Source organism: Mus pahari, chromosome 10 (assembly GCF_900095145.1).
Source record: "Mus pahari chromosome 10, PAHARI_EIJ_v1.1, whole genome shotgun sequence".
NCBI lineage: Eukaryota > Metazoa > Chordata > Mammalia > Rodentia > Muridae > Mus > Mus pahari.
In genome coordinates, this window is record NC_034599.1 from 50,591,940 (window position 1) to 50,606,139 (window position 14,200).

Here is a 14,200-nt window from a genome sequence, read left to right on the forward strand (position 1 = left end):
CACCAAAGTAAAGAATTAGCCTACAGAATGATGCTAAAAGTTAAACATGAAAAGATTGTCAATTTTGACATTTTGACAACTGAGAATTTAGATTTGGTGAGTTTTTACTGAAATTGATAAATCTGACAGATCAGAGTATTTGTTGTGGACGAAAGGCTAACATTTCTACCATTTGGCCTGTTTTTTTCTTTTAAGCTACTTTTAAAAATCGCATTTGTTTTCCATGTGCCACCATGTAAGTATGGTCAAAGGACAACTTGTGGGAGTCTTTTTTTGTCTTCTACCATGTGAGTTTCAGGGATCAAACTCAGGCAGTCAGACAGACTGCCTACACCCTGTTTAAGCTAGTATAAATCCACACTGCCTCTCCCCTTACTCTGCTCTATCCTTCAAGATCCTTTGATACTTAAGAGTGAGGGGGCCAATGTATGACTTAAACACCCAAACAACCAATTATTTAAGAAGGGTCTTTTCCAGGATGTTAATCCTGTCTGTTTACTAATCAACTTTCACTACATCAATGTTAATATTATACTACATATATAATAAAATATAAAATGTCAAATTAAAATTAACTTTAAAATAATTTTCCTAACTATAATAATTCCTCAGAGTAAGAAAATTTCAACTAGATGTGATATTTCAAGAATTTTTGCTTTAAACTCATTAGGTACATACAGAATAGCCAATTTTAGTGTTCCATAGGACAAATTTTAATTTTAGATGAAAAATCATATATAATTAAAGCACTGATTTAATAATTCTTTCTCTATTTTCTCAAATTAACCTCTAACTTAGAAAGTCTTATGTTTAAAGATTACCATCATGCATTAAAATGTAGGTGGAATACTAAACTAGTATGTTATTTTTAAAGTGTAGTGATAAAGCATCATTTTTATTGCTAATATTAATTTGATATAAGGCAGCTATTATTATAAAGTCTTTAAACATGCTCTTAAATAGGACCCCATTATGTAATTTAAACTTTATAATTAAACAGGCTGGCTCTGGAGAAGACCCCAGGTGGTTTGCAGTGCTAAACAGCAGATTAAAGTTGACACAGCTAATTTCTTTACTTTAATCTTATTAGTGGTTCAACAGCTGTCAACTGTAATCATCTCTCCAAAAATCCTTTGAGACATAAACAAAATATCTTAGTACATCAAATGAAGAAATGAATGTATTAATCACTATGGCTAAGTAGCTTCAAAAATATTTTATTTTGTCTACTACAGCAAATTACTTTTTACAATAAGATCAAATATATTTATAAATAATTAATAATTAAAAATTAAATATTTTTTATTTTTTCTAATACTTTAAAAATCAACTTTGTATGTACATAAATATAATATTCCTATAGATAAATATACAGTTATTTGACAGTAAGTTATATTGTGAATTCTTCCAGACTGGTGAATAGTATTTTGTTAACATTACTGAGGGTCTATGTTGTAGTGGACAAAGTGGGGTGTGATATGGGTTCCAACCCTGTGAAAAGCTACATCTGGATTTATGAGAAGAAAATTCTATCCTAAAATTTATCCTATTCTATTGAAAATCTATCCTAAAAAAGGTAGTCAATATACAGAAATCTTGCATTTCTTTCTTTGTTTCTTTTTTCTTTCTGATTTTTTTTTATTATTATATGTAAAGTCTTCAGATACTCCAGAAGAGGGAGTCAGATCTCATTACTGATATCTGTGAGCACTTAAATAAACATATGGCATACAAAAAAATAGTTTTTAGGTGAATTACACTGCTAGGATTTGAAGTGAGAACATGAGAGAGGAAGAGAAGCACTTCTCTGTGGTCCTTTGACCTTAAACGTCTTAACTTTACCTTCAAATTAGGCAGTTAGCTTCTAGTGTCAGATAAGTAATTAAATGATTACGTTTCTCATGAAAATACTGGCTTTTTAATAAGATGGCAGGATACAATGTGGTCCATTGGTATCAAGTTTAGACAATCTGGGGGTATATATGTTTCAATTGTTTATAAATATAAAACAATGCTCTTGAGATCTAAACTAAGCTCAAATTCTAAATCAAGAATGAGGAACTCTTAAAAGAATAAAGAAGGTTGTAAGTGCTATAATCTATTCTTACGGAACTCATGCTCTAAGAACTGTACTATTGTATATATGCTTTTACCTTTGATTCTGAAGGCACACCACTTTTGAATGTGTTTATCTTAGTGTTTAGGGACAGTGAGCTCAATGTAGGTCATGTTTATATTGGTTTTCCAAGTTGGGATTGATAAGTAGAAAAATGGAAGCTTAACTAGTCCCAGCTTATTGGAAGAATGTTCATTAGTTCTCACTGAATGTTTAAATATTCCCTGGTAAAACTTTCTCTCATTATTACTGCTTTCAACAATGAACATTTATCCAGTCTTCTTTTACATGAGAGACTTAAGAAAACAACTATAGCTTTGCAAGGAAGGCCATATGCCACAACCCAGGATTTTCAATCCAATCTAGAGTTACAAGAATATTTACTACTTAGATTTATATTTGGATGGGAGGCAAAGAAACTCAAGGTACTGAAAATGAGAAGAGTAACAGAACTATCCTGAAATGACCACCAGTCTTGTCCCAGGACGGGGAACAAGCCAGAGGCTAGAAGAAATCAGCCTGGGATCATGGGCTGACACCTGGAGTGAACCTGAGACAGAAGACCCTCTAATGGGTCCTTTTGGGCCCCAGCCAATAGTCAGACTGGCACCATAGGGCCTAGACAGAGAACTAGCCTGAGGTGACCATTACACTGGTGCCACAAAGACCTTGGGGCAGACCATGCCGGAGATGAACCCTGCTTAGTGCCAATACACAAGCAGGTCATAGTACTCCTGAGACCATCCCAGACACTCAGGGACAAGTAAGTGGCGGAGAAATGGAAGAGAAAAGGAAACAGAAGGATGTGGGCACAACTGGGGGTAGTGAGGAACAGTTTGCAGCAGCAGGAATCTGTTGCCACCAAATGCCAGGAGGACATCCTCTCAGTCATGTTGATGTCTGAGTGTTGTGCAGAACTGGCTTCACCCTTCACTTGGGAATCCTGAGAGAGCTGACCCTGAGGCTACTTTGCTGAAGTTGCTGGTGAGCCAGCTGAGAATGCAAGTATGGGAAAGCTGGCCCTACCACTGTCTTCCAAGGAGTAGTATAGATGAGAGAGAGATCCCCACTTGTCCCTTAACACCTATGGCAGGACAGAGTCCTGGTTCTGGGGTCATGAGAGCAATCCCTACTCCTCACCATCTGCATCATTTGGGAAAGCAGGCTCTGTACCTCTCCTGGGCAGTACAGTAGAGCTGATGTTACTTAGTAGTGAGTGCAGGTAAGCAGCCCTGAGGGTTTAAGCATGGGAGAGCTTGGCTTGACACTTGTTTATTATGTGTGACATAGGTGAGGGAGAGGTGTTCCCCAGGCCTCTTGCCCCTTGCCACCTACAGAAGGCAAGAGTGCTGGTCCTCAGGTCATCAGAGCAGGAGAGCTGTCTCTGCCACTCACTTGCTGGAGCACTTGGAAGAGCAGGCCCTGCATCTCACCTATGTAGCATAGTAAAGCTGGCTCTGCATGTGGAGACTGCAGGTGAGCTGACCCCAAGTACAAGAGCGTGGGAGAGCCAGCCCTAGTGTCTGTCCTTTTGCCTCTTGTCTGCTGAGTGGTGGTGTGGACAAGGAAGAGATCCCCTCCCCTTCCTTTGTCTCAAGAGGGAGAGTTGGGTTCCAGAGAATTGAAAGGGTTATGAAAGAAAGAGATCAGGCCCTGTACCTCATCTGGGCAGCAAACTAGAGCTGATGTTGATGGCATGGGTGTAGGTGAGCTGGACCTGAGAGTATGAGTGTGGGAGAGCTGGCCTAATAACTTGTCTTATGGCAGAGTAGTTAAGAGAGATACCCTCTCTGCCCTCACCCATTGCAGAAGAGCTAGCCCTGAGGTCAAGAGAGTAGGAAACCTGGCCCTGCCTGTCACCCGCTATAGCACCCAGGAAAAAAGGCCCTGCACTTTGCCTGGGCAGCACAGTAGAATTTGCCCTGGATGTCGGGGATGTGGGTGAGCTTACCTGGAGGGCACGAGGAAGAGATAGCCTCTTCCCCTCCCTTATCCCTTGTCATCTAAGACTGGCTGGAGAGCTGGCCCTGGGGTCAAGGGAGTGGGAAAACTGGCCATGTCCCTCACTGGCTGCACCTGGGCAACAGGGTAGAGCTGGCCCTGGCTTCAGGGGTTTGTGGTGAGCACCAAGGACATGAGAGTATGAGAGCTGGCAGGCTGACAAGCTTAGATAACTCTCAGACCCAGATCCAGGACTTTGAATTGGCCCACCCCAACATCTCCCCCATTGATGAGCTGCTGGACTGCATGAAGGGGCCTGCCCTACTGATGTAAAATTACAGGATCTCCATGGTGCAGGGAAACAGCAGGATATCTGAGAGGAGTCCTAGTGAGGTTCCAGTTATTGAGAAAGTAGTAGAAGCCAGAGTCACCAACAAGTCATTGCAATGAACATTTGCAAGCAAAGTAGTGTGGATAAAAGAGCATACTGTGGGACACAGTATGACAAACTATAGTTTCTATAAAGAACTTTTTTCTCTGTTGGGGGTAGGTTGCAAGGGTGGAAGGCAAATATGAGGGGAGGGGGAGATGATTGGTACTGTAGTGAACGACGTGAAATTCAAAAAGAAGCAATAGGAGCGGAGCCCCTTGGCCCTGTAGAGGATCAATGACTCAGAATAGGGAATGCTAGGCACTGGGGTGGGAGTGGGTGGGCAGGTGGGGGATTACCCTCATAGAGGCAGGGGTAGGGGGTAGGGGGTAGGGGGTAGGAAGCTTTGGAGGGGAAACTGGGAAGGGGGATAACATTTGAAATNTAAATAAATAAAATAACCAATAACATTTTTAAAAAGTTAAAAAAGAAAAGAGTAAGGCTACTGAAAACTCTACCATGAATCCAGAAGAAAATGAACAACCAACCTCAAGAGGATAGGGAGGTTCCAACTCTATGGGGTGGACATGCTTTCATTCTAAGTACATTCATATCTCGTGAACAGGCTCTGGTTTCTCACTGTGTGTGTGTGTGTGTGTGTGTGTGTGCGCGTGTGTGTGTGTCCCCTAAACAGACCCTCTGTTCCTCTACATTGAAGTATATAGAGTCCTATAATAGTCATCACACAAGTTACCATTTGTGATCTTTCAAACTCAAACACCCAAAGAAAAGAATTTCAAGACTTACAATTTCTCAAGTGTAAGTTCCTGAGAGAGATGGGCTCAGTTTAATATTTTGTGCTGGATTACAAATCCTCTATTGCTAGTTGGCTTATAGATTGGTTGATCTCAACTCACATTTTCTTTTTTATTATAGACCTATATAAGAGTGTTCACTAATAACTATATCATAGAGTCAATAATAGATTATCTTGAAATCTCTGCCCAATTCGTCCCAATTAAGCCTCAGTCAGATTATTCTTAGGACAAGGTTAAAAAGCATCCATAATCTTTGGCAAAATATCAAAAGAATGGTCTTTTGCCCAATTGTTAATATTGTTCCCCTCTGAAACATCTTGAGGTGGGCCTCCATGGTCGACATTGATCTCTACCATCTTCCAAATTCCTACTAGAATGGCCCTTTAAATTCTGCATATAGTGTTTAACTGCCTTCCTAACCTAACCCAAAGCATTTCTATTCCTCCAAAGAATAGTATGGTTAGATCTATCATATCAACAATCCACTTCTCATACCAACTTCTGTTTTAGTTACTTTTCTATTGCTGGGACAAAACACCTTGACCAAGGGAACTTATAAAAGAAGTCATTTAATTAGAGGCTCATAGTTCCTGAAGGTTAGAGTACATGGCCATCATGACTGGGAACAGGCAGCAGGCAGGCAGGCATTGTGCTGAATCAGTAGCTAAGAACTTATATAGGATCCATAGTAGGCAGGAAAAAAATGGGAATTGTGTGGGCTTTTAAACCTCATACTCCACCTCCAGTGACATACATCTTCCACCAAGGCCACACACTTAATCATTTCTAAATAGTTTCACTAACTGGAGACCAACTATTGAAATAAATCACCCTGTGGGACCCATTCCCATTCAAACCATCACAGCATTAAACCATTAGCAAACATTTTAATACAATGTTCATTTAGCAGAAAAAGATTTAGGACTCTGTCAGGGACTATGGCCTATCTAGGATAGGTTCTTGGACCCTTTAACAGTGCCAGGTATGGGTTCTATCTCATGGACTAGGCCTTTGCCCCAATCATACAGAGGGTGATCACTCCTGGAACATCTGTGCCACTACTGCACCAGTAGGCGTATTTTAAAAATGTTCAACATCTTTAGCCATCAGGAAAATGTAAATTAAAACTACTCTGAGATTTCCATCTTATCTCAGTCTGAATGGCCATGACCAAATGAACAATTGACAATCATGTAGAAAAGGGGGAATACTAAATGCTGCAGGTGGTAATGGGAACCCTTATGACCACGCTGAAAATCAGTGTGGAAGCTACTCACAAAACTGAAAGACCACATGATCAAAGACCACTACTCTTGCATGAATATTCAAGGACTCTGTCTTAGCGCACAGAGATACTTGTTCTTCATGTTCATTGCTGCTCTATTTACAAGACTGTGGAAACCGAATCAGCCTAGCTATCCATCAACTAATGAATGGGTGCTGGAAATATAGTATATTTATACAATATATTATTATTCTGCTTTTAAGAAAAAAAAAATAACTTATGAAATCCTTAGTTCCATAATTCCTTAAGAAATCTATAGGGGGCACTGGAGGATGGTGATTATTGGCTTTGAGATTGAGAACTTCCTGTTCTTATAGAGAAAATAAGTTTAATTCTCAGTGCCATAATGTACAGTTTCATAATCAACTGTTTTACCAGGTCCAGAGGATTCAATTCTTTGCTTCTGTGTGTACCTACACACACACACACACACACACACACACACACACACACACACACACAGATAAAAATCAATTCTTTAAAAATAAGGAAATATGGAAGAAAATACTATTTTTAGGAAGCTACCTAGCAATAACTCTGTGGAAACCAAGGCTATGGAATCGTTATGGGAAATAGTGGAGATGAACAAGGTGGTAAGTGCAAGGATCAGGGAGAAGTTCATCTCTGTTTACAGAGCCTAGAGTTGCTGGCCAGGGGTGCATTAGGCCTATAGTCAGACAGTCATGGAATTTCAGAGTTCAAAATGGTGATTGTTTCTAGACAATGGCTTAAGTCTTTTGCTTATCATGAGGAAATTAAATAATACAGGATAGCCTAAACCACCAGCTCTCTAGGTAAGAGCCATACTACATCACAGGAAGCAGGGAATAGTGAAAAAGGATAAGATAAGATTGAAACCAGTTCATGCTGCTGAGTGGTAAAAATTCATCGGGGATGAAAAGGAAGATCTGGGCAGTCTGAGAGCAAATGGGGTAAGAAGACACAAAGGTCAGTTCAGGGCACATTGTGCAGAAGAGTAGCTGGGAAGAAAATGAGGAAGTAGTTTTAAATTTTACCCATTAACATATTTTCAACAGCCTGCTATACAGTCAAAGCTACAATAGTTTAAGAATTTCTCTTACTGTCTGTGAATAAGCAACATAGCACACTCAGCTCTAACACTCTAGCTCTGAGAGTTCAGATGGCAGAGTTATGATCTTGAGTTTGTGCTCAGACAGGGGAATCAGAGACACTACTAGAGGTCCATAGCTCCTAACACCGACTTCTATCTGTGGCAGTGTAAAGCTGAAAACTCAAGTCTATTGGTGAGGAAACTAATTCTCATCCTGGCACTGTGGTCAACTGTGGCCAACATCTAGGGACATTGGTCTAGACTCTCAGGATCTTTATGACAAAGGACTATTTACCATTAGTGACTAAAGTACAATCCAGTTCCTGGTAATTTGACTGAGACTCCAGACTCTGGCAGTCTTGGCCATAGAATATTTTTCCCCGAGTGTGAGGATTTCTGTAGATTTCCAGGCTCAAGACCAGACTATGGGCTCACCCCTTTCACACACAACACACAAGGTTAGCTTTCTTTCACTCCTATTCGACAGCTTCATCAGCTCTTATTGGTTTGGGAATGGAGTCAATCACACAGTAATTTCCTTATAAGGCTTTCTAGGCTCAATTTGAATTCTGTAAATGAAGTCAAGAACCCCTGTTTTTCTCCTTAATGAGAGGTGTAAGCTCTTGATATTCAAGCCTAAGTACACATATAATTTTCCAGTGGTTCCCCCATATGGAAACTGCAGGGCAGAAATTACTTACAAATAAAACATGAAAAACAGATTAAGAAACTATACTTACTTAGGAGGAATTCGTGAAACTGTGTTCATGTTTGTGGCTGGAGTCACTACTTGAAGGATGTTTTCAAGGGCTGTTAATCCACCAGCAACTTGAAACGAAATCTGATCTGCCACATTCTAAACAGAAACACAAACAGAAGTTAGCACAATATCCTAGGCATAAAATTCTAAGCAAATGAAATATTTAATTGTGTAGCCGAGATATTTGCTGAATGATCTCTCACTGCAGGGAAATAAAGGCAAACAGTGGTGAACATAAGACATGGCCACTCTGAGTTAGGAAGTCTAAAGTTTGATTAATGGGACAAATATAAATCATGCCACTATAAATGACTCACTCTAGTTAGTGCCCTGAAGGGAAGGCAAAGGTTATATGAGAATAGGTGACCAATCCTATTTTGAGAAGACCAGGACTGACTTCTAGAGAAAGGCAGATGGAAGGAAGGGGGGCAGCAGGACATTAGCAGCAGCTCAGTGACAAAGCACATTTACCAAGCAAAAGGAAATGTGTTGTTCTGTAATCCTAACTCCTACCTTACAAAGACAGTTGACTTCCACAAAGATTTTCTCCACTGAATGTTCTTCAGCATTACAAGGCAAACTAATACTTTTGCTGTATGCATTTTTCTCTTCTCTTTAGCTATTTCAATCTATGATTATTCCTATGTAATTTCTGAATTATACATAACTTTTTCTCTAAATTCTTTGTATTCTTCTGGCATGGAAAAGGAAAGTTAAATTTTCTAGTATACTATTTTAGCTTTTAAGTACCATGTATGAAAGATAGATAGCAACCTCTTCTAGCCCTAACCCTGCCGCCATCTATATGCTGAAGTCCAAACCTCAAGCCAATACTAGTATTTAAGCTATTTGAAAATAATTGAGCCTTCTTCGAAGTACTACAATATGTGTGTACTTGTTAGCTAGGGAAGGGAAAAATAGAAGCATGTAATTATTAGCTCCCTAAGACAGGTGTACCTGAATCTTCTAATCTTCTGAGTGCTAATAATCTGTCAATTAATGGATCCAGTAAACATGTAGATTCTGTAAATATAAGCAACTATATATTTTAATGACTCATTTGCTACTTCTAGTTGCACAATAAGTTCATTGTGAAAATTAGATAACTCAGACTTCTAAAATTAATAATTTTAAAGCCGCCAACATCAAACTAAATGGAGAGAAAATTGAAGCAAATCCAGTAAAATCAGGGACAAGACAGGTTGCCCACATTTATTCAATACAGTACTCGAAGTTCTAGCCAAAGCAATCAGACAACAAAAGGAGGTTAAAGGGATACAAATTGGAGAGGAAGAAAGTCAAGATATCACTATTTGCGGATGATATGATACTATAGATAAGAGACCCCCCTAAATTTCAGAGAACTCCTATAGCTGATAAACAACTTCAGCAAAGTGGCTGGATATAAAAGCAACTCAAACAAATCAGAAGCCTTCTTCTTCTCAAAGGATAAACAGGCTGAGAAAGAAATTAGGGAAACAACACCCTTCACAATAGTCACAAATAATATAAAATACCTTGGTATGACTCTAACTAAGGAAGTGAAAGATATGTATGACAAGAACTTCAAGATTCTGAAGAAAGAAACTGACAAAAACCTCAGAAAATGGAAAGATCTTCCATGCTCATGGATCAGTAGGATTAACACAGTAAAAATGGCCATCTTACCAATAGCAATGAACAGATTCAATGTAATCCCCATCAAAATTCCAACTCAACTCTTCACAGAGATAGAAAGAGCAATTCTCAAATTCATTTGGAATAACAAAAAACCCAGGATAGCAAAAACTATTTTCAACAATAAAAGAACTTGTGGAGGAATAACCATCCTTGACCTCAAGCTGTACTACAGAGCAGTAGTGATAAAAGCTGCATGGTATTGGTACAGAGACAGGCATGTAGTGCAAGGGAATAGACCCCAGAAATAAACCCACACACCTATGGTCACCTGATCTTTGACAAAGAAGCCAAAACCACCCAGTGGAAAAAAGACAGCATATTCAACAAATGGTGGTGGTTCAAGTGGCGGTCAGCATATAGAAGAATGCAAATTGATCTACTCTTATCTCCTTGTACAAAGTTCAAGTCCAAGTGGATTAAGGACCTCCACATAAAACCCGAAATGTTGAATCTCATATAAGGGAAAATGGGAAAGAGCCTTGAACACATTAGCACAGGGGAAATTTTCCTGAACAGAACACCAATGGCTCAGGCTCTAAGATAAACAACTGACAAATGGGACCACATAAAATTGAAAAGCTTCTATAAGGCAAAGGATACTGTCAATAGGACAAAACGGCAACCTACAGATTGGGAAAAGATCTATACCAACCCTACATCTGGTAGAGGGCTACTATCCAAAATATATAAAGAACTCAGGAAGTTAAGACTCCAGAGGACCAAATAACCCTACTAAAAACTGGGGTATGGGCTGGAAAGATGGCTTAGCCGTTAAAGGCTAGGCTCATGGCTAAAATAAAAAATGGGGTACAGAGCTAAACCAAGAATTCTCAATTGAGGAATCTTGAATAGTGGAGAAGCATCTAAAGAAATGTTCAACATCCTTAGTCATCAGGGAACTGTAAATCAAAACAACACTGAGATTCCACCTCACACCAGTCAGAATAGCTAAGATCAAAAACTCAGGTGACAGCAGATGCTGGTGAGGATGTGGAGAAAGAGGAACACTCCTCCTTTGCTGGTGGGATTGCAAGCTGGTACAACCACTCTGGAAATTAGTCTGGTGGTTCTTCAGGATACTGGAAATAGTTCTACCTGAAAACCCAGCTATACCATTACCAGGTATATACCTAAAAGATGCTCCAAAATATAACAAGGACACATACTTTGCTATATTGATAGCAGCCTTATTTATAATAGCCAGAAGCTGGAAACAACTCAGATGCTCCTTAATGCAAGAATGATACAGATAATTTGGTACATTTACACAATGGAATACTATTCAGCTATTAAAAACAATGACTTCATGAAATTTGCAGGCTAATGAATGTGAACTAGAAAATATCATCCTGAGTGAGATAACCCAGATACAAAAGAACACACATGGTATGTACTCACTGACAACTGGATATTAGCCCAAAAGCTCAGGATAGCCACAATATAACTCACAAACCACATGGAGCTTAAGAAGAAGCAAGACCTAAGTGTGGATGCTTCAATCCTACTTTGAAGGAGGAACAAAATAATCATGGGAGGTAGCAGGAGGAAGGGTCCTGAGAGGGAGAGAGGAGAAGGAAGGAAAAAAAAGTGGGACAGGATCAGGTGTGGGAAGAGACAGACAGAAGGAAAGTACAAGGGTTAGGAAATTGAACAGAAATATGTAGCAGTGGGGGATGGGGAACTGGGGGTAGCAACTAGAAAGTCCCAGATGCCAGGGAAGCAAGATGTTCTCAGGACTCCGGACTCAACAGGGATGGCATCAGCCGAAATACCCAACAAAGGTGAGACAGAACCTGTAGAGACCACCTCCAGTAGATAGGCACGGCCCCAGTTGAGGGATGGAGTCACCCACCCATCTCGAGATTTTTAACCCAGAATTGTTCCTATCTAAAGGAAACACATGGACAAAAAATGGAGCAGAGACCACCCAACCTAGCGATCCATTTCATTTGCAGACACCATACCTCTGATGCCAAGAAGTGCTTATTGACAGGAGTCTGTTATAGCTGTCCCCTGAGAGGGTCTGCCAGCACCTCACAAATACAGATGTAGATACTCATAGCCAACCATTGGATTGAGCCCAGGGACCCCAATGGGAGAGTTACGGGAAGGACTGAAAGAGCCGAAGGGAATTGCAACTCCATAGGACGAACAATATCAACTGATTGGATCACCCAGAGCTCCCAGGGACTAAACTACCAACCAACGAGGACACCTCTCCATGGCTCTAGCTACATATGTAGCAGAGGATGGCCTTATCTGGCATCTATGGGAGGGAAGGCCTTGGGTCTTGTGGAGGCTTGATGCCCCAGCATAGGTGGATACTAGAGTGGTGAGGCAGAAGTGGTAGGTAGGTGGGGAAGCACTCTTCTGGAGGTAAAGGGGAGGGAGATGGAATGGGATGGAGGATTTGCAGAGGGAAAACTGGGAAGGGAGACAACATTTAAAATGTAAATAAATAAAACAACCAATAAAAATGTTGAAAATATATTGTGAATATATATATATATATAAAATATATTATGAATGAAAAGTACTTGCAATAAAATAATAAAATTATAAAACCTATGTATTTAGTAATTTGTTTTATTTATTTAAAAATTGCTCATTTTTTTTATTTGAGAGTATGTTGTATTATATCTATTAATCTTTTCCCCTGTCTACTTTCATGTTGTCACCCTCTTCATCCATCATATTTAAAGCCTCAGGTTCCTGACCTCCATTCTACTCTCTCTCTTTTTCTCTCTCCTCCCTCTCTCTCTCAAAAGCTTTATTCTGCTTCCCTGCTACTGAGAATAGAACAGTAATGAACATGGATATGCAAGTCTGTGGTACATAGGATTTATATTCCTTTGGGCAGATGCCCAGGAATGGTATGGATGGTATAGATGGGTCACATGGCAGCCTTACTTTTAGCTTTTTGATAACTCTTCCTACTTATTTCCATAGTAGCTGCACTGATTTACATCCCTACCAACAGTAAATCCAGCTTACTTTTCCCTGCATACTTGCCAGCATTTTTCATTGGTTTTCTGAATTACAGTCCTTTGGACTGGGATGAAGTGGAATCTCAAAATGGTTTTAATATCCATTTTGATAAGCTTATGGTTCTGAACATATATAATACATTCAATAATTATTGGTTATTTGTATTTGTTTTGAAAATTCTGTTGAGTTACTTAGCTAAAATTTTTTAACTGAGTTGTTTCCAGGCTTAGTTCTTTTACTTCTTTATATACTCTATATAGTAATCCTTTGGAAGATGGGTATCTGTGAAGAATTTCTCCCATCTCTAGGCTCTTCTTTCATTCAACTTTTATTTTGCTGTACTGTTTAGAGCTTTTTATTTTCATGAGGTTCCATTTGGACAATACTGCTTTAAATATTTGGCACACGAGATAGGTTGGGAATATGCTTTTGGGTCACAATTGTATAGGATCAGTTTTGCCAACTATGGACAGTGTTCTAAAATGCTTTAATCATCTGTGTACATTTTGCAGTACACTGTTCATTTCAGTTAGTTCAGATTCTTACCTAAGCTTGGTTCTATCACTGTCTTTAAGTTCAGACATCTCAGCAGTATGTGCTGACATTTTTGTAAGGTTTGCCTTTGTTTTTTTTCTTGATAACTAGGGAGCATATATTCTATGTTTATTGGTAAATTATGGCTTGATAATTTGATCTTAGGTAGATATAAATTTAAATTGAATCTGACAAATGCTTATCAGGTCCCTATGATTTCTATAACCCAATTAAGTTCCCTCATTTCTTTTTTGCAGTCAAACCCTCCTCGATAATTAACAGTATCATAAATTATATGTGTATTATAATATTTCATACAAATAAAGCCATGTGTGGGTATTATTTGGATTTAAATTGGTATAAATATTTATCTATGCTAGTTACTAGTTACAAGCCTATGGCATTATGCGACATATAACTTCAAAGAAGTAAGCATAGCTGGGCATGGTGGCACACATCTTTTTTTTTAATTTATTTATTATTATTTTCTTTATTTACATTTCAAATGCTATCCTGAAAGTTCCCTATACCCCACCCCTGCCCCTGCTCCCCTACCTACCCACTCCCACTACTTGGCCCTGGCCTTCCCCTGTGATGGGTCATATAAAGTTTGCAAGACCAAGGGGCCTCTCTTCC

The 14,200-nt window shown here is 39.3% G+C and overlaps 1 protein-coding gene across 4 annotated transcripts in view; it reads right to left on the reverse strand.

Moving 5' to 3' along the window:
* The window catches only part of Scaper (S-phase cyclin A associated protein in the ER), a 345,780-nt gene that overhangs the window by 107,961 nt on the left and 223,619 nt on the right, over nt 1-14,200 (reverse strand). For all 4 annotated transcript variants that reach the window (XM_029543011.1, XM_021206319.2, XM_029543010.1 and 1 more), the window contains one exon: nt 8,343-8,458. In XM_029543011.1, coding sequence (XP_029398871.1) covers nt 8,343-8,458 — 116 coding nt within the window. The remainder of the gene's footprint in view (nt 1-8,342; nt 8,459-14,200) is intronic.